The sequence below is a fragment of the Neospora caninum genome, chromosome Ib (assembly GCF_000208865.1).
Source record: "Neospora caninum Liverpool complete genome, chromosome Ib".
Taxonomy (NCBI): Eukaryota; Apicomplexa; class Conoidasida; order Eucoccidiorida; family Sarcocystidae; genus Neospora; species Neospora caninum.
In genome coordinates, this window is record NC_018386.1 from 1,676,782 (window position 1) to 1,695,448 (window position 18,667).

The 18,667-nt window shown below is 52.3% G+C and overlaps 5 protein-coding genes across 5 annotated transcripts; 1 reads left to right on the forward strand and 4 right to left on the reverse strand.

The window, feature by feature from the left end:
- Positions 1-772: 772 nt before the first annotated feature.
- NCLIV_004400 (hypothetical protein) lies at positions 773-3,397 on the forward strand (the record flags this gene model as incomplete). Its single annotated transcript, XM_003879942.1, has 4 exons — positions 773-1,028; positions 1,550-1,984; positions 2,291-2,620; positions 2,991-3,397. The coding sequence occupies 4 exons, from the start codon at positions 773-775 to the stop codon at positions 3,395-3,397; spliced, it is 1,428 nt and encodes a 475-aa protein (XP_003879991.1).
- Positions 3,398-7,452: 4,055 nt separating this feature from the next.
- On the reverse strand, positions 7,453-8,613 carry NCLIV_004401 (srs domain-containing protein; the record flags this gene model as incomplete). The annotated part of the gene is made up of 1 exon (XM_003879943.1): positions 7,453-8,613. One exon carries the CDS (start codon positions 8,611-8,613, stop codon positions 7,453-7,455), a length of 1,161 nt encoding a protein of 386 aa, XP_003879992.1.
- Positions 8,614-10,350: 1,737 nt separating this feature from the next.
- Positions 10,351-11,505, reverse strand: NCLIV_004410 (srs domain-containing protein; the record flags this gene model as incomplete). The annotated part of the gene is made up of 1 exon (XM_003879944.1): positions 10,351-11,505. The coding sequence occupies one exon, from the start codon at positions 11,503-11,505 to the stop codon at positions 10,351-10,353; it is 1,155 nt and encodes a 384-aa protein (XP_003879993.1).
- A 2,586-nt stretch (positions 11,506-14,091) lies between these two features.
- NCLIV_004411 (srs domain-containing protein) lies at positions 14,092-15,252 on the reverse strand (the record flags this gene model as incomplete). The annotated part of the gene is made up of 1 exon (XM_003879945.1): positions 14,092-15,252. The coding sequence occupies one exon, from the start codon at positions 15,250-15,252 to the stop codon at positions 14,092-14,094; it is 1,161 nt and encodes a 386-aa protein (XP_003879994.1).
- Positions 15,253-17,181: 1,929 nt separating this feature from the next.
- NCLIV_004420 (srs domain-containing protein) lies at positions 17,182-18,333 on the reverse strand (the record flags this gene model as incomplete). The annotated part of the gene is made up of 1 exon (XM_003879946.1): positions 17,182-18,333. The coding sequence occupies one exon, from the start codon at positions 18,331-18,333 to the stop codon at positions 17,182-17,184; it is 1,152 nt and encodes a 383-aa protein (XP_003879995.1).
- Positions 18,334-18,667: the final 334 nt, after the last annotated feature.

Below are 18,667 nucleotides of genomic sequence, written 5' to 3' on the forward strand. Positions count from 1 at the left end.
CGCTCTGAAATATGGGTGCATTCTCTATTCTACGGAGAAAACTCCAATGGAATTTGGTTTTCACCGCCTGTCTTCTCTCTGGAGCTGTTGTGCCCGTACCTTCACTGTCCATCTCCACTTCGCCCCCTACTGTACCTCTATCTTTCCCGCGCGCTGTATAGAATGATTTGGTAGTGGCCGTTCCCTTTTTCGCCCCGCTCGCATTTCCTCTCTGGCTTTGTGGGATGGTCTCTTTCCAGCGGTCGTTTTTCTCGGCACTGAAACAATCTCTCGGACTGTTGCGTTACGAACTAGTCTTTTTCTATTTCAAGCCCTGTTTCCTGCGGCCGTCTTGCTCCGCACGTGACATCCGTACACCTACATACTCCACACCGGCACTGACGTATCTCTACGCAGTATTTAACTGTGTGATATTTACTTGAATTTGCCATCCGATCCTTTTCTACGTGTTTTTCTACGATCTGTGGACACAGCACCTGCAGATAGCCGCCAGGGTGGAGCGCGCGGGGTGTTCCTGCGGCCCCCCCTTTCACGCCCTCTCAGATGTTTTTCTTTTTTTTTGTGATTTCCTTTTTCACAGCCCCGTATATTTATGTGTGGGTGTTTTGCCTATCTGTGTCGACTCCGTTCCCAACCTTTGTGCTGAAGTCGCGAAGAAACGCGCATCCGACACCGTCTGCTATAGTGCGCTTCCCCAGAGTCTGTACCGTGTTTCATCGTGCGTGTCGTGCCTGCTCAGGTTTTGAATTTTGCTTTTCGACCTGTCGAGAAAATGGAAGGCGGAGTTGCACAGACCGGCGAGATGGAGAACGGCGCTGCCGTCGGCGCTCCCCTGGGGGGCTCTTCGCGCCCCACCGGCCACATGGCCCCGCACGTCGAGATCAAGTTGTTTGTCGGTCGCGTGCCGCAGTCGATGGAAGATGCTGCCTTGCGGCCGATCTTTGAGGAGTTCGGCGAAGTCAAAGAGGCAGTGATTATCCGCGACAAGGCAACGGGCAAGCACAAAAACAGCGCCTTCGTCAAGATGGGTAAGAGCCACGCAGCAGTCTGCTCCGCCCCCTCAGAGAGAAACACTCAGGATTTGGGATTCTGTGCAAGTTAGACGCTTGATTTTTCCTTTAAGAAAAGTGTCTTGCTATTTCAAAGGTTGCCGCCCGGTGTAGGTGCGAGTAGGGAAACCCCTGTCACTGGAAACAAAGGGAGGAGAGATCCGTTCTGTGCATAGGAGAAAAAAGCGAACGTCTGCGTAACTACTCATGGCTTTCTCTCTATAGAGGTGCAAATATACGTTCGATTTTTCTGTGTATTTCCGGTAAGTATGCGACTCATCCGCGCCGACACAGACACCCCTGCTTGTGTATCTTTTCTTGTGTTCGAATCGTAAACCCGGAAATCCCCTGCCGACGCACAACTCTATCTAATATATATTTACGTGCATATGTAGGTCTGTGCGTGTACGTAGATGGAGGTGTGTGTTTCTGGCTCGCGGGAGTGTATGGACGCCTTGCATGCACGTGCATTTCTTCTCTGAGGTGTGGTGGGTCTTCAGGCTCGATTGCTGCCGCAGACGCGGCGATTCGGGGGTTGAACAGCACGCGTATTTTGGAACAGAGCATGGGTCCGATCACCGTCAAATACGCGACGGGTGAGGCCGAGAAGTTGGGGTTTGCCACCTCGTCCTGCGAACCTGGCCAAGACCAGGCGAAACTCTTCATCGGCTCCATTCCTCGCATGATGACTGAGGACGAAGTTCGCCAGTTCTTCTCCACCTACGGCACAGTCGAGGAAGTTTTCGTCATGAAGGACAACGTCCAAAACACTGGCAAGGGTTGCTGCTTCGTCAAGTTCGCCTTCAAGGAGGAGGCGCTGCATGCAGTGCGCACTCTCAGCGGAAAGCACACCTTCGAGGGATGCTCGCGCCCCGTCGAAGTCCGCTTCGCAGAGTCCAAGGCTGCTCGCCAGCAGCAACTCCTGAACCAACAAGGTACATCCGTTTTCACGAAACCGCACATTTTTACATAGATACATATGTATACATATACATACATATACATATATATATATATACATACATGGAACATAGCGCATCACTACCACTACGGTAGAGTTCACATGTATGCGAGTGTATATATATATATATATGTATTTGCATCTAAAACGTGTCGGTGGATAGATACATGGATGTGAGATGCTTTGGCTGTGCGGCGGGTGCCGTTCCCGTCTGTCACGGCGTTTCCAGAGATCGTTCCTTTGGCGCACACGCGTTTCCCCGCGGTTTTCCTGTTCGCAGGCATGGGAGGCCCGCAGGGCATGCGGGGACCTGGCCGCATGGGGAACATGGCGGGTGGCATGGGCGGCGGCAACATGAACATGGGTGCGCCCGCGATGGGCATGGGCGGCGGTGCGCAGATGGGAGCTCCGAACAACAGCAACCCGCGCGCCGCTGGCCAGTGGAAGGAGTACTTCACGCAGGACGGCAGACCGTACTACCACAACGAGTACACGAACGTCACGACGTGGGACCGTCCCCAGGAATTCTATCAACTCCCCCCCGCCCCGCCCCACATGGGCGGCGCTGGCGGAATGGCCGCGGGATCCGGCTCTAACAGCAACGCAGAAGGTGAGAGGAGAGCGGCAGTGAGATGGGAGAGGGAGAGAGAAAGGGGGCGGCGGGAGCAGGGGGAAATTAGACAATCAGAGAAAGGCAACGACTGAAAGGCGAGGGAGAGAAGGAAGAGAGGTATTATTAAGGTAGGATAGGTGGGGAGGAGAGTCGTCAGGGGGGGTGGGGGGGGGGACTCGAAAGACAACGTGTGTGAGGTCGTCGATGGATCGAGACTGTGGAGGGTTGCTGCAGAACTGGGTGGGCGACGCTCCCGAGGGTTTCGAGACAGAAATGCGTTGCAAGAGATCCGAAGAGTCACAGCACGCACAATATGTGCCCCGTGTGAATGCTGTGTCCTGTCTCTCTCGTGTCCTTTCCTGTGTAGGTCCCCCCGGTGCGAACATTTTTGTGTTCCACGTCCCGAACGAGTGGACCTACTACGACTTGATGCAGAACTTTGGCGGTTTCGGGAATGTCGTTTCTGCGCGCGTCGCGACGGACCGAACGACTGGCCGAAACAGGGGCTTCGCTTTCGTCTCCTACGACAACGTGGAGTCGGCCGCGACGGCCGTGAACAACATGAACGGCTTCATGGCAGGTGGAAAGCGCCTGAAGGTGTCGGTGAAGAAGGGCGAGGAGCAGTACGTCCAGCACCTGCTCCAGCCGCAGAACAACCCGCAAGGCCCGCGGGGAAACGCAGGCAGCGGCATGCAACAACAGTGGGGCGGCTACAGCCAAGGCGGCGGTGTGTACGGAGGAAGCGGTGGCCAGCAGCGCTTTACGCCCTACTAGACGTTTTAGAGCTTCCCGTTTCGGGAAGGTGAAGGAAGACGGATCCTTCCGGATTCCAAGTCTCTAGGGAGGAAAATCTATAGTCTCTCTGCCCCCGGTCGAGGTCTTTGACGCAAAACACCCGGCGGCACCAGAGCTCTCCCATTCGCGGGAAAGGCCATTGGAAACGTCGAGGAAGGGGGCTGAACAATGGAGAGAGGGAGAATGCACTATTCCGCGTGGCCGTTGAGTTCACGAGGCCAGGAAGCGAGCCGAAACGCAAAGACAGAGTGGCCTCGACCGCAAGACAGGTTTTGGAACGGGAGATTGACGTGCTCGCGAGAGGAGGGAGACGCACCGTTTCTGAACGTTTCGCAAAAGCTCACAAGCGACGAAGTGGGTGTCGGGCTTCAGGGAGCGTGGACAGGCACTCCGTCGGGGAGGTCGTGACTTCGCGTTTTCTCCAAGAGGGCGCACGAGATTGGAGAGGTTGGGGCGGATCCTTCTCTTGGCAGGAACGCGCAAGCGTTCGTGTGGACTCAAGAACGCCGTTTTCGAGGATCAAGCCTGGAGTCCACGGAGCTGCTGTCTCGAGTGTGAATTCCGGGGTGTGTCGGCGCCTCCGGGCCAGCTAACGCCTCCCTTGTGGATATGTGCTCCGCAGCGTGAAGGCAGCTCGGGATAGAGCTTTGCATTCGCCAGGAACACAGGCAAAGACAGACGTGTGCAGGCGAAAAAGCCAAGAGCGAACGGGTAAGCGAGAGAGGCGAACCGCGTGGACACAGCACTGGAGCGGTTGAGGAAAACAGCGGGAAGTTGTTCTGTGTAGACGTTGGACGTGCGTGTGCCTCACACGACGTGGAGAGCAGGCTTTCCTCTTGCTGTCCTCGGTCCTGGACGGCGGGGCGTTTTTGCGGTCTCTCTTGGCGCGTCCTTCGCGGCGTTTCTGGGTGTATGGCACACGCAAGTATTTCTTTTTAGGCTCGCTTTCTCGACACTGAGGCTAGGAAATCAGATTTCCTTTGCTCGGGGGGACAGAGACACAGGAGTGCGCGGAGGCTGTCGAAGAGCGAACGGCTTCTGCATGTGGCGGAGCGGAGAAAATTGGGAGTCTTTTCGAGACAGTCCTCACGTTTCTTCAACTTTTCGATATGGCTTCTTTGAATGGTGCTGGTGAGAACGTGTAACTATTTTCTGTCTGGGATGCATGCTTTGTACTGTCCGGAGCACGTCACACCCCCGCAGGCGACGGGTAAGAGAAGGTTGCTTCCGTCTCTGTCTCGCAAGCTCAAGCCCGCGTCTGTAGAAAACATGTGGGCAATGTGTTCCCGTGCAAAATATGCAGTTCGCATCCGGCCACGCGAAAAGGTACACGTGTGGGTTCCTTGTCACTGTCTCGATGTACTCCTCCTTATGGGCGAGGACCGAATTAAGTTCCCTTTTGCCCTTGGGTCCATCAGCGCAGTGTTTGGCTGCCGCTCTCCCGCGTCTCGATACGACCAATTGGATGTTTTCCACCGTACGTATACATAAGCGTATATACATCATCTATACAGCGCATGGCGTCTGTTGCGATGCTATCCATGCCACAATATATATATATATATATATATATATATCTTGCTAGTCTTCTCGCAGGTGGCTGTTCGCTGTATTCCCGATTTTGTCCGTCACTCGCAGAGGTTAACCGTTCCGGTGTACGTACATTGGCGCCCGTAGTGGCCAGTCGATTTTAGTGAAGCGAGCTCAGGTGTATTCTGACGAGACGTAGGGTAGAGAGTGAATTGCGTCGAAGGCGTTATAGTGTACCTTTATGTCGCGTTCTCTTCTCTCGTTGAGTAGCAGTTACATTACCTCTCGTGGGGACACATCGAATGCTGCATAATATAGGCAGCGGTGGACATGGTATCAGTTACACAAGTCGCATGTACATACGATCGCGCGAAGTGGCATGGCACGTGCGCGTGTAGTCAATTCTAATGGAAAATAGATGCTTCCCAACCAAGTCTCGCTCTCGATTCCGCTGCCTGTTACGAGCTGCACGTCGTACAACTCTGTCTGCTCCCTCTATCTGACACGATGTGCGCGATGACCGTGCACACTGTCCACTTCAATCACGCGTATCGCTCTCATGAATCTAAAAGGGAAACAGATTCCGTGTACCGTGGGAATATGTCCTTCGTACACATCCTTGACAGGTATATGAACCACAGATGTACAGTCTCAGTTCCACAAAATGATGGGGCCTGTGTTTTCCGCAGTGTGTCAATGTACATGGAAGCAGTTGCCAGGAAACAGCGACTTGTCACTCCGCGCTATCTAAGCACACCTGCATGGTTAATAAGGGCCGATATTGCATTTGCATTATCGTCCGATGCATATCATTTCCAATACATGTAGTTCTTCAGGAAACAGCGACCACCTGTGAACCAGTGTTGGTGCTACGCTCCGTTTTGTCACGAACGTCTCTGGCAATGAGGATTCTGCATCGTTCCCGTTGCACCGCAGTGGCGTGTCGGCGTCCCTATACAGACCATCTCCATGCACGGTATCGACGAGGTATACATATTTGGAGCGTTTCACAGTTCCCTTTGTCTCCAGAGAGATTGTCCAGATATTTGGCACGATTGACTAGCTGTTCGTATCGTTTGTTCATCTGGATGCGGACTCGACAACGACTGGTCAATTTGGCTGCCTTTCTTTCTGGCACGACGCGTATAATTGATCGCTCGGTGGCAGCGGTTCAACATCGATCGACGAATACGGCACACGCTCAATAGTGAAAAATGACAGGATATTAATCCAGAAAAATTTACGAATAAACGATTTGTAGATGCTTTGGTAGAGTGAGTCTATATCGAACGGTGAACAACACGGACCAATTGCGTCACCTCAACCGATCACGGCTTGCTCGTTCTCATACACTTTTTTTCATCGCCTTTTTTAATTGGCAGGCGGTCTCCAGCAAACGGGTCACAATCGACACGGTATAGACCGCAATGCACGCATACAAGATATTCGTTTGATAAGCAGAACACCGGTTCCTCCTCGCTGGCACCCTTCGGGGCGTGTCGTCGGCGGTTGGTCGCTTCTTCGACACAGTGCGCGGCTTCTTCTCAAAGGAGTTTTTGTGTAATGTTTTTTAACCTTCGTGACGCTTTTCTCATCTAGTGTGTCACGTCAACCTCTCAGCAACGAAAAACTGTATAGGCACAGAGGCATCTCGATCTGTACACACGAAATCCTCTTCAGTACAGCGATCGATTTTTTGGTTAGAGGGGTGGAGGCGTCTGTGGTAGAAGGTACTGAATTTCAAAGTCCTCCTAATGTAGAGGCGCAGTAGGTTTGTCAGTGTGATCTAACGGTTCTGCAGGAGGTGGACTTACGATTGTAGCTCAATTCGCTCTCCCTCGAGTGGGGACTAACTAGTGTTGCATGTGCGTATTTACATAGATGCACACCCACATCAGAACAAGGATATACGCCGCACCGATGACGATCGCGCACACAAGCACTCGGGGAAATAGGGAACCTTTGCCCTCTGACGACTGGCAACTGTGCGTCACTGATTGCATAGCGTGCACTCACACACAAGCGACTCAATAACTTGGATTTGACGTGGACGGAGTTAGGTGCCTCTCACACCTTTCTGTGAACTGCAGAATTTCTTGGTGCAGTTGCCTTCAGATGGCGTCACCAGGCAATGCCTGTATCAGTTCATCAATATTCCCTGCCGAACATTTCGGGAAGCGGATTGCCAGAATCCTGTAAGATCATTCAAAATTCGCACCGTGTGCTGTCCACGCTGTTTTTCCACGAACCGTGCACGCCGTCGCTCTACAGATTTTCTCTTACGTGTGCTACACGAATTTCATGAGCGCATCGTTTCCACGTTTATGCTTGTACCAAGGCCCACTACAAGTAGACCCTGTCAATACGAAGGATGTAATACATCTCGGAGAGGTGTGTACAACCTGGCAGGGAACGGGCGGACCCCAAAACAGCGTAGTCAGTGCCAGCGCGGACGACCCGGCAGAGGCTCGAACTCCGCGTAAAACCCCAAAATCATCAACTGCTTACAAGGAACCTGAGAGAAGCCCCGGAAAGAGGGCGGCTCCAGAGGTCGCAGCTATGACATGTGGAGTGAATGATGCAGAGGAGGTAGAGCTCGACGCCTTGACAGTTACAAGGACACGGCATGCCAACGTCTCGGACACGGACTCAGTGAGGCTCTCTTCCTTTGTGGGCTTGTTTGCGTTCTGTGTTTTCGGGACACAGCCTAGAAGGAGGCGCTGATCTGCAGGAGGGAAATCGGTCTTCGGGATAGTCAGAGTAGCCTGGGTTTTGTTTTCTGTATTCGTCCACCAGCTGCTTGCGAAGGTGGGAAGAATATCAGAGTAGTTGTTCTTCGTGCATCCGTCTAAATTGTCTGCTTGGGGGGAGCAGTATTGAGATGTGTAATCTTCAGGCTGCATGGATCCGTCGCTCCCACAGTCAATGGTGAGAGTGTTCTTGTTTTCTGACATCTCGACTTCCACAGTCGTTTTGTTGCTGTCCTTGCCGTGTGCACATGTGACAACGTTGTTGTCGTCAACCGAAGAGGGTCTGGCATTCACTTTCACTGTCACTTTGCATGACGGGGTGGCGCCAGGCCCACTTTTTTGACAGCCGACTATAAATTGTTTGTCTGTACGAGGCAGATCTGTTTCTGCTAGTTGAAGTGTTCGTGTGGTGGCCTGTCCACTGTCATCCGACGCTTGTTGCATTTCCCAGGTGATTGGGTGAGATGCACCAAGGAGCTCCTGGAGAGTCACCTTCTTGCCTACAGCGTGGGCCCCAATTTTGCACGTATCAGATTCGGATACTCGATTGGCATCGTTCGCTTGTCCGTCGCAGACGCTAGTCAATTCGGTAGGCACGAATGTGGGGCTTTCACCTTGACATTCAATGGTAGCGGTTAGGGAACTTTTTGAGATCGTCAGTGTCGCTTCACCTCTGGATGGTGAATCCGCATCGTTCAGAGGACATGTTGCAACAGCTTCTGCGGCCCCTGATTCACCCTGGGTGCCGGTGGCACCTGAAGTCAAACTCCTACGAAGAAGCGCCTCAACCGGCTCGGCAGAAACAGTTCCTCCACCCGAAAACAGCAGAACTCCACCCATGCAAACTGCTATCAACTTCCTGGCCTTCGACCTGAACTCTCCACGGCGATGGTGCATTCTGCGAAGTCTCGCCATGGTGCAGAGTTGAATGAAAAACTGGCGAGCTGCGTAAGGAACAATGCTGGACAATCGAAGGCCACCGTACTCGAAATACGGAAGCACAAGAAAATCTCCATTCCGTCAATCAAGTCTCAGCACGAAATGCTGGACTGCTTGGCGGACACTCATCGGGTCATGAAAATCGAGGAACGGCTCAACCAGCGGGCTCGGGGGGCCGGGCACGGCGCTGCATGCCGAACTCGGCGGTAAGGTGAGGATTTTCTGAAGAGACAGTTTAAGAGCAGTTGAACACTAGTGAAGATATTGCCTCTACACTTGCAATTAAGCGAACAATGAAGACAGAAACGAGAGGGAATCTTTTTACAATGCAACAAACCCCATCCAACCATTGGTCACACTGACTTGTTGTGTTGCAGCTGCATTGACAGATTTGTTAGGGGGAAGAGTTGTCTACTTAGCACACTGCCACGACCTCAGCGATACCGTGTACAACACATGAACGATATATTCTTTTGCTTCAACGAGAAGACTTATGAGCCGAGCTACATTCGCTGGGCAAGAGGCCAACGTGGCGACGAGGCTCTATTTACCCCTGGACACGATATTTATTTCTTTCCGGGCTTTGTTCTTACAGAGTGGAAGCACCTCCGTGTGTAGCGGCACTGATGCTTGTTGATTTCGATTGCAGCGAAACATGGTGGTGGGTGAAGCGCTTTTCCGGAGTCCCGAGACTGATTTGCTGATGTGCAGAACCTGTGATGAAAACCAGATGTGACTTTCTGGACAGAGAAGCCGTGAAGCTGTAAGCGGCGGGACACAGACAGCTAGAAACCAGCGAGCCCCTCAAGCAGCGAGAGTCCATCTGATGCCGCCGATGACTGGCTGAAAAGCCCCTGGTTTGTTTCGAAAGGGTTGCATCGTTGCTTCATGAGGGTGCAGAGTGGAGGTAGCCTTGTCATCTCCACTTTGTGCCTTTCTGCGGCGACGTGGACGAATGATACGTTTTCATATTTGTTTACGTTCCACTTGGTAATATGTCAACATACGAACTGGTACATGTGTGTGCTTTGATTACATGGGCGAGTGTGAGGTTGTTTTCCGTAGAGATGTGTACAGAGGGGGTCCAGCTCCGGCGCATTAACTAGTGGCGGAATCGGGTTTTGGCATCTTATCGCGGACTGACACGTTATAGAAGGTTTACCGAAAGAGGCAGGAGTCATGCAAAGGGAGTCCACGTAAGCGGGAATTGATTCCATGAGTGTTGGTTATGATGATATAGTATGACTACCCCTCCTTCACATGAAGCAGAATACGAGTCCCTCGCCTCTCATTAATATGCCGCGTGTTCATGAAGTTACGTTCGATCAAGTCATAGAGAAATTATCAATACCAGCACGCAATTTCTTGATGTCCGTAGAGGCGGAACATTGGGCGATCCTTCTACTACTGGCCAGTGGTAGCAGCACCTGCTATCCACGCCTCTGTCAACACACCATCCGTCCCGTCTGCTTTCCAGTTTGCTACTGACTTGTGGCACCTCAGACTCACAAATGCAACATTTAGGTGTCCACATAGGAGGAAGCGTCACAACAAGAAGATTCTGTCACTAGGGACGAAGCAATACATCTCAGAGAGATGTATACAAGTTGAAAAAAAAAACGGGTGGTGATCCGATACCAACGCACCCTCTGCTCGACGTGAGGACACGAAAGATGGTGGCCCTCCCAGAAAACCCGAAAATCTGTGGCCTGCCTAGAAGGACCCCGCAAGAAACCCCGCGAGGAGAGCCGCTCCAGAGGCTGTAGCTATTGCGTGCGGAGAGGGCGATGCAGTGGAGGCGGAGTTGGCCTTCTTGACAGTCACAAGCACACGGCAAGCGGTAATCCCAGTCACAGAGTGAGGTATACTATTCGCCTTTTTGGTGTTTTCCGTAGATAGTGACTCCGGAACACAGGCTACGAGCAGGCTCTGGTCTTCAGGCGGGAAGTCTGTCTTGGGTATAGTCAGAGTAGCCGAGATACCATTTTGTTGTGTGCTCCACCAGCTGCTGTCAAAAGTTCCGAGAACATCGGAATAGTTCTTCTTTATGCATTGTTCCTTGCTTTCTGATTCGGGGGCGCAGTAGTGAGACGTGTAGTCCTGAGGATACATCGATGCGTTGGTGCCACAGTCAATGGTGAGAGTGTTTTTGTCTTCTGACATTTCGACTTCAACGGGCTTCGGATTGCTGTCCTTGCCGTATGCACAGGTGACTACATTTTTGTCATCTACAGATGATGGCCTTGCATTCACATTGACTGTGACTTTGCATGGGGAGTTGGAATCTTGTTTACAGCCGACCATGAATGATTTGTCGGTTCGAGGAAGGTCTGTTTCAGTGAGGGTGAGAGACCGTTGTTCTCCCTGGTTCTGGTTTTTAGAAGGGGCGACGTTTGTCCACTGGACCGTGTTGCTTGTCCCGAGGAGGTGTTGCAGCGTCACAGGATTTCCCATGTTGTCGTTACCCATTTTGCACGGTTCGGCCTGGGTAGCTCCACTGGAATCGACCGCCTGTCCGTCGCATACGTGCGCCTCTTCGGCAGGCACAAAAGTGTAGCTCTCACCGTGACACTGAACGGTGGCTGACAGGGTGCCCTGTGACAGCGTCAATGGTGAGCCAGTTGCCGCAACCAAGTCCTGGCCTTTCCCCTTTGTGCATGTTGCAACATTTCCTACAGTTTCCGTTCCCGCATCGGTATCGCGTGGCGAGGAAACCAAATTCCGACGCAGAAGACCCTCCACAGACTCGGCTGAAACAGCTCCTCCACCCGAAAACAGCAGAACTCCACCCATGCAAACTGCCATCAACTTCCGGGCTTTGGACCTGATCCCGCCACACCGATGCTCCATTCTGCTGGTTCTCGCCATTGCGTAGATTTGAATGAGGAAATGTGTAGCTTCCCTGTAAATATGACGAGAAAAAGACGGCAGGCGGACTGGAAAGTGAGAAGCAAGAGAACAGCTACATACTGTCCATGCGTCAGCGTGGAATGCTGGAGTGTGCCTGGCGGGCACTCATCCGCACAAGAATGTCGGGGAGCGGTTTAACCCACTGGCTCGGGGGGTCGGGCAGGGGTCCCCGACCTGTGTAGCGAGCGGTACGGAGGAGATAGCTCCCTTGATGAAGGTTGGCAAACTACACCTGTCACGGATTTGTCTCTCAGCTTGAGAATGAAGAATGCCCGCCACCGCAAAAATGCTGATGAAGAAGCTGCGTGTCGATATATACGTAGACATAATATCGTAGAAGTAGATTAGTGTGTAGAGGTCAGTGTAATTACCGAGCACGGTTAGGAGGAATCGCCTGACTAAAACTGCAGCGGAGTCGTCTGTCTAAAATATACTCTTTCCCGTAGTGTGTGACTAATGAAGGGCCGGCACGAAACGGAGAAAGTCCCGCTAAACAACCTTCACACACGCTGCAGTGGTGGCAGGGCACAATTGTATTTGGTTACAAGGGTCTGCTGCGGGTCCAGGCTAAAACTTGGCGCTTGCCGGCTGCTCTCGGAGGGTGGCTGTTTCCTTCACGGAGAAATTCGTTACTCAATCTCCTTTCACGTGGGGGTTGTCTGTCGACAGGTCTTCTGAAAGCCCTCTCGTGGCGTTGTTGCCGAACAGTTCCGCACGCCGAAACGTTGACAGCAAAGGATGCTCAATGCTGTACGTCAATCTAAGTAGTAGAACGTGAATAGCCCTGTTCTACCTAGAAGTTCTGTCCGCAGCGCGAAAGATCCTGCGTTACATATTACGTCTTCATTGTGTGCACGTTCCGGAAACCGTGTGGGCTGCAGGCTGGAACGCATCCACTAGCTGGGCTGGATCTGGCGAGCATGCGGTTGTCGCTGAAGATTCACGATCATTCCTGTGGACCACTAATGGAGACATGTGTGCGTATAAGTATATGCGTGCAGGCGCACTCTTACAGCAGGACAGATATATGCATATTTACAGCAGGATAGTTATATATGCATATTTCCAGCAGGATAGTTATATATGCATATTTCCAGCAGGATAGATATATGCATATCACGTCCAGCGAGTATGGCCACGAGGGGTCGGAGAGATACAGAAGGTAGGATACGGCAGCCCTGTGCTGCGACTGGTGGAACAGGGAGAGGCGGGCGGGTCGACGCTCGTTCCACATTGTTATCCTGCATCCCCAGGAAACTCACTTCTATGCTTCCGTCTCGGAGAACGCCAGTGCACCCTTCCCACGGCTTTGCGAAAACCGCTAGAGTTATATTTCCGCTTGCCCCGTTGCTGGTGTCTGCGTTGGTTGCATCAGATGTTCATCCGCGTTCCTCTCTGGCGTGTACCTGCAGACCGTATCCGTGTGATTTTTCTGTGTCATGCAAGCGTCCGTCAACGAATCACATATGTCTTTGTTCGGACTTTGGCGATGATGTGACGCCCTCAGCTTCACCGTCGCTCCACATCGTTGTGCACGACACGAGAACGCAACGCACGAAGGAGGTTGCCCATTTAGAAGGAAAACACACACCTCGGAGAGGTGCACTGGAAACCTGGAACAGTGGTTACCTCACATCACTGAACAGCGAATGGGAGAGGTACAGACAACGAAGGAAGTCGAACGGACATCTCCTGAGATACGAACGTGCTTACAAGGAACCTGAGAAGAGCCCAGCTAGGAGTGCGGCTCCAAAGGTCGCAGCTATTACTTGCGGAGCGAACGATGCAGCGGAGGCGGAGCTCGACACCTTGACAGTTACAAGCACGCACGCGGCAAGCCGACGTCTCGGACACGGACTCAGTGAGGTTCTCTTCCCTTGTGGACTGGTCTGCGTTCTGTGTTTTCGGGACACAGCCTAGAAGGAGGCGCTGATCTGCAGGAGGGAAATCGGCCTTCGGGATAGCCAGAGTAGCCTGGGTTTTGTTTTCTGTATTCGTCCACCAGCTGCTTGCGAAGGTGGGAAGAATATCAGAGTAGTTGTTCTTCGTGCATCCGTCTACGTTGTTTGCTTGGGGGGAGCAGTATTTAGATGTGAATTCAGCAGGCTGCATGGATCTGTCGATCTCACAGTCAATGGTGAGAGTGTTCTTGTTTTCTGACATCTCGACTTCCACAGCCGTTTTGTTGCTGTCCTTGCCGTGTGCACATGTGACAACGTTGTTGTCGTCAACCGACGAGGGTGTGGCATTCACTTTCACTGTCGCTTGGCAGGACGGGGTGGCGAATCCATGCGTCCCGTCTGCTTTCCAGTTTGCTACTGACTTGTGGCACCTCAGACTCACAAATGCAACATTTAGGTGTCCACGTAGGAGGAAGCGTCACAACAAGAAGATCTGTCACTAGAGACGAAGCAATACATCTCAGAGAGATGTATACAAGTTGAAAGAAAACCGGTGATGCTGCCATACCAGCGCACCCTCTGTTCGACGTGAGGACACGAAAGATGGTGGCCCTCCCAGAAAACCCGAAAATCTGTGGCCTGCCTAGAAGGACCCCGCAAGAAACCCCGCGAGGAGAGCCGCTCCAGAGGCTGTAGCTATTGCGTGCGGAGAGGGCGATGCAGTGGAGGCGGAGTTGGCCTTCTTGACAGTCACAAGCACACGGCAAGCGGTAATCCCAGTCACAGAGTGAGGTATACTATTCGCCTTCTTGGTGTTTTCCGTAGATAGTGACTCCGGAACACAGGCTACGAGCAGGCTCTGGTCTTCAGGCGGGAAGTCTGTCTTGGGGATAGTTAGAGTAGCCGAGATACCATTTTGTTGTGTGCTCCACCAGCTGCTGTCAAAAGTTCCGAGAACATCGGAATAGTTCTTCTTTATGCATTGTTCCTTGCTTTCTGATTCGGGGGCGCAGTAGTGAGACGTGTAGTCCTGAGGATACATCGATGCGTTGGTGCCACAGTCAATGGTGAGAGTGTTTTTGTCTTCTGACATTTCGACTTCAACGGGCTTCGGATTGCTGTCCTTGCCGTATGCACAGGTGACTACATTTTTGTCATCTACAGATGATGGCCTTGCATTCACATTGACTGTGACTTTGCATGGGGATTTGGCACTTTTTTGACATCCGACCATGAATGATTTGTCTGTTCGAGGAAGGTCTGCTTGAGTTAGGGTGAGCGTCCGTTGTTCTCCCTGGTTCTCATTATGAGAAAGAGCCTTTTTTGTCCACTGGACCGTGTTGCTTGTCCCGAGGAGGTGTTGCAGCGTCACAGGATTTCCCATGTTGTCGCTACCAATGTTGCAGGAAACGGCCCCGCTACCTCCTTTGGAACCAGCCGCGTGTGCGCCGCAGACGTGCGTCTCTTCGGAAGGCACAAATGTGTAGCCATCACCTTGACATTGAACGGTGGCTGACAGGGTGCCCTGTGACAGTGAGAGCGTCAATGATGAGCTACTCGCCCTAACCGAGACCGGGTTTTCCTCCAGAGTGCATGTTGCAACATTTTCTACAGTGTCCGTTTCCGCACCAGTATCGCGTGGCGAGGAAACCAAATTCCGACGCAGAAGACCCTCCACAGACTCGGCTGAAACAGCTCCTCCACCCGAAAACAACAGAACTCCACCCATGCAAACTGCCATCAACTTCCGGGCTTTGGACCTGATCCCGCCACAACGATGCGCCATTCTGCTGGTTCTCGCCATTGTGTAGATTTGAATGAGGAAATGTGTAGCTTCCCTGTAAATATGACGAGAAAAAGACGGCAGGCGGACTGGAAAGTGAGAAGCAAGAGAACAGCTACATACTGTCCATGCGTCAGCGTGGAATGCTGGAGTGTGCCTGGCGGGCACTCATCCGCACAAGAATGTCGGGGAGCGGTTTAACCCACTGGCTCGGGGGGTCGGGCAGGGGTCCCCGACCTGTGTAGCGAGCGGTACGGAGGAGATAGCTCCCTTGATGAAGGTTGGCAAACTACACCTGTCACGGATTTGTCTCTCAGCTTGAGAATGAAGAATGCCCGCCACCGCAAAAATGCTGATGAAGAAGCTGCGTGTCGATATATACGTAGACACAATGTCGTAGTTGTAGATTAGTGTGTACAGTGGAATTACCGAGCACGGCTAGGAGGAATCGCATTTTTTTAAAGTATGGGGGAATGTCCCATTGACGGTGCCGATCCCCTCTAACAGTCGCACTGACTTGTTTGCTTTCCAGCTGGGGTTAGCTTGTTGCCGGGGGGTTGAGCGCCCTACGCGGCCACACTGCAGCGAACTCCCCAACGATGCGGTGGGCCACAAACTATCGAGAGTTGCTTTTGTTCCACCGAGAACATTTATCAATCGAACTGCCTTGCATGGACAAGACAACAACATGGTGATGAGCCAGTAGTTACCCGTGAAGACGATGCCCAGTTGTTTTCGGGTCTGTTGTTACACACTAGAGTCTCTCTGACTATATGTGGCGGCGCTGAAACTTGTCTATTTCGATTGCAGCGAGACATGGTGGTGGGCGAAGCCATTTTTGGGAGTCACGACCTCAGCTTCCGAAGAAATAGTGATTCGAAGGTGTGTACTCTGAAGTATTGAAACTGCAGCATCTGGTGCACACCTCTCCCATGAACAACACATTTTAAACACTCGATGGTTCTCTCGTGTTTCCCCTACCCTGGGAAGGACTTGTAATGAAAATCAGCTGTTATTTTCTAGATCAAGGTGAAGGCGGTGGACGACGGATAGATAGAGCCTAGGATCCCCACCAGCAGCGCGTTACCCTCTAATGCCGCCGATGACCGGCGGGAAGCACCTGGCTTGTTTCGAAAGGGTTGCATCGTTGCTTCATGACGGTGCGGGGTGGAGGTTGGCTTGTCATCTCCACTTTGTGGCTTTCTGCGGAGCGTTTTCACATTTGTTTACGTTCCACTTGTTTATCGGTCGACGTGGGAACTGGTGCATGTGCCTACTTTGTTTACATGGTCGGGTGTGTGTTTGTGTAGAGACGTGAACAAAGGGGGTCCAGCTCCGGCGCAGTAAATAGTGGACGAAACGCGTCATGGCACCTTATCGCGGACTGACACGTTGTAAAGGTTTAGCGAAAATGGTCACGAGTTATGCAGCGGAGGTCCACGCAAGCGAGAATTGATTGCCATGAGTGTTGTTTACGATGATATAGTATGACTACCCCTTTTTCACCTGACGGGGGATACGGGCCCCTCGCCGTTCATTACTATGTTGCGTTCATGAAGTTACGTTCAATCCACTCATAGAGGAATTATCAATCCCAGGACGCATTTTCTTGATGTCCGTAGAGGCGGAACAGTGGACGATGCTTTCACGAGTAGCCGCTGTTAGCAGCGCCTGCTATCCACGCCTCTGTCAACACATCATGCGTCCCGTCTGCTTTACAGTTTGCTACTGACTTGTGGCATCTCAGACTCACAAATGCAACATGTACGCATGGGAGGAAGCGTCACACCAAGAAGAACCTGTCACTAGGGACGAAGCAATACATCTCGGAGAGATGTATACAAGTTGAAAGAAAACAGGTGGTGATCCCATACCAGTGCACCCTCTGCTCGACGTGAGGACACGAAAGATGGTGGCCCTCTCCAGAGAACCCGAAAATCGGTGGCCTGCCTAGAAGGACCCCACAAGAAGCCCCGCGAGGAGAGCCGCTCCAGAGGCTGTAGCTACTGTGTACGGAGAGGGCGATGCAGTGGAGGCGGAGTTGGCCTTCTTGACAGTCACAAGCACACGGCAAGCGGTAATCCCAGTCACAGAATGAGGTACACTGTCTGTGTGTCGGGATTCCTTGTCCGAAAGATATTTAGGAAAACAGGCTAGGAGCAGGCTCTGGTCCTCAGGCGGGAAGTCTGTCTGGGGGATAGTTAGAGTAGCCGATGTACCGTCTTGGTCTGCACTCCACCAGGTGCTCGTAAAAGATCCGAGAACGTCGGAATAGTTCTTCTTTATGCATTGTTCCTTGCTTTCTGATTCGGGGGCGCAGTAGTGAGAGGTGTAGTCCTGAGGATACATCGATGCGTTGGTGCCACAGTCAATGGTGAGAGTGTTTTTGTCTTCCGACATCTCGACTTCAACGGGCTTCGGGTTGCTGTCCTTGCCGTATGCACAGGTGACTACATTTTTGTCATCTACAGATGATGGCCTTGCATTTACATTGACTGTGACTTTGCATGGGGATTTGGTACTTTTTTGACATCCGACCATGAATGATTTGTCAGTTCGAGGAAGGCTTGCCTCGGATAGCTCGAGCATCCGAGATTCCCCTTGATTCTTGCCGTCAGAAGAAGAGATTGCTTTCCACTGGACCGGGTCATTTGTTCCCAGGAGTTCTTGCAGCTTTACCGGGTCGCCCATGTTAGTGCCTCCAATAGAGCAGTTAGAGGATTCCAGTTCTTTTCCGGCGGCGGCTTCTTCCACGCAGACTGTGGCCATATCTGTCGGCAGCGCTTTCATGCTTTGACCCACGCACTTTAAGGTAGCGACGAGGGTCCTCGATGACAACGTCAACGTCGTGGCAGTCGGGGTGACGGCATCCCCGCTTGCCGCCGTACAGGTTGCGACAACAGCTTCTGCGGCCCCTGATTCACCCTGGGTGCCGGTGGCACCTGAAGACAAATTCCGACGAAGAAGCCCCTCCACCGGCTCGGCAGCCACAGAGCCTCCGCCCGAAAACAGCAGAGCTCCGCCCAAATAAATCCCCATCAACTTCCGGGCCGTCGACCTGAACCCTCCACGACGATGTTGCGTTCTGCCCGTTCTCGACATCGTGTGCATTTAAATGACAACGACAACCCGTGGAGTTAATTGAAGAAAGTGGAGAGGAAACGGAAGTTGTGGGACTGAGAATTGAACAACTAGAGAATTTCAACGTTCTATGAATCACGCCGCAGCCCGAAAAACGTGGCTGCTAAGCGGGCACTCGCCTAAGCACGAAAATCAGGGAGAGGCTCCATCTGCAGGCTGGGGGGGTCGGGCAAGGCACGGCATCCCGCACTCTTGTGGCACAGAGAAGACAAATTCCATGGTGAGGGAAGATGGCTATCGCACCCTGGTCAAGACATTGCTTCCCTACTTGCAATTTTTGAGCAACGTAGGACAA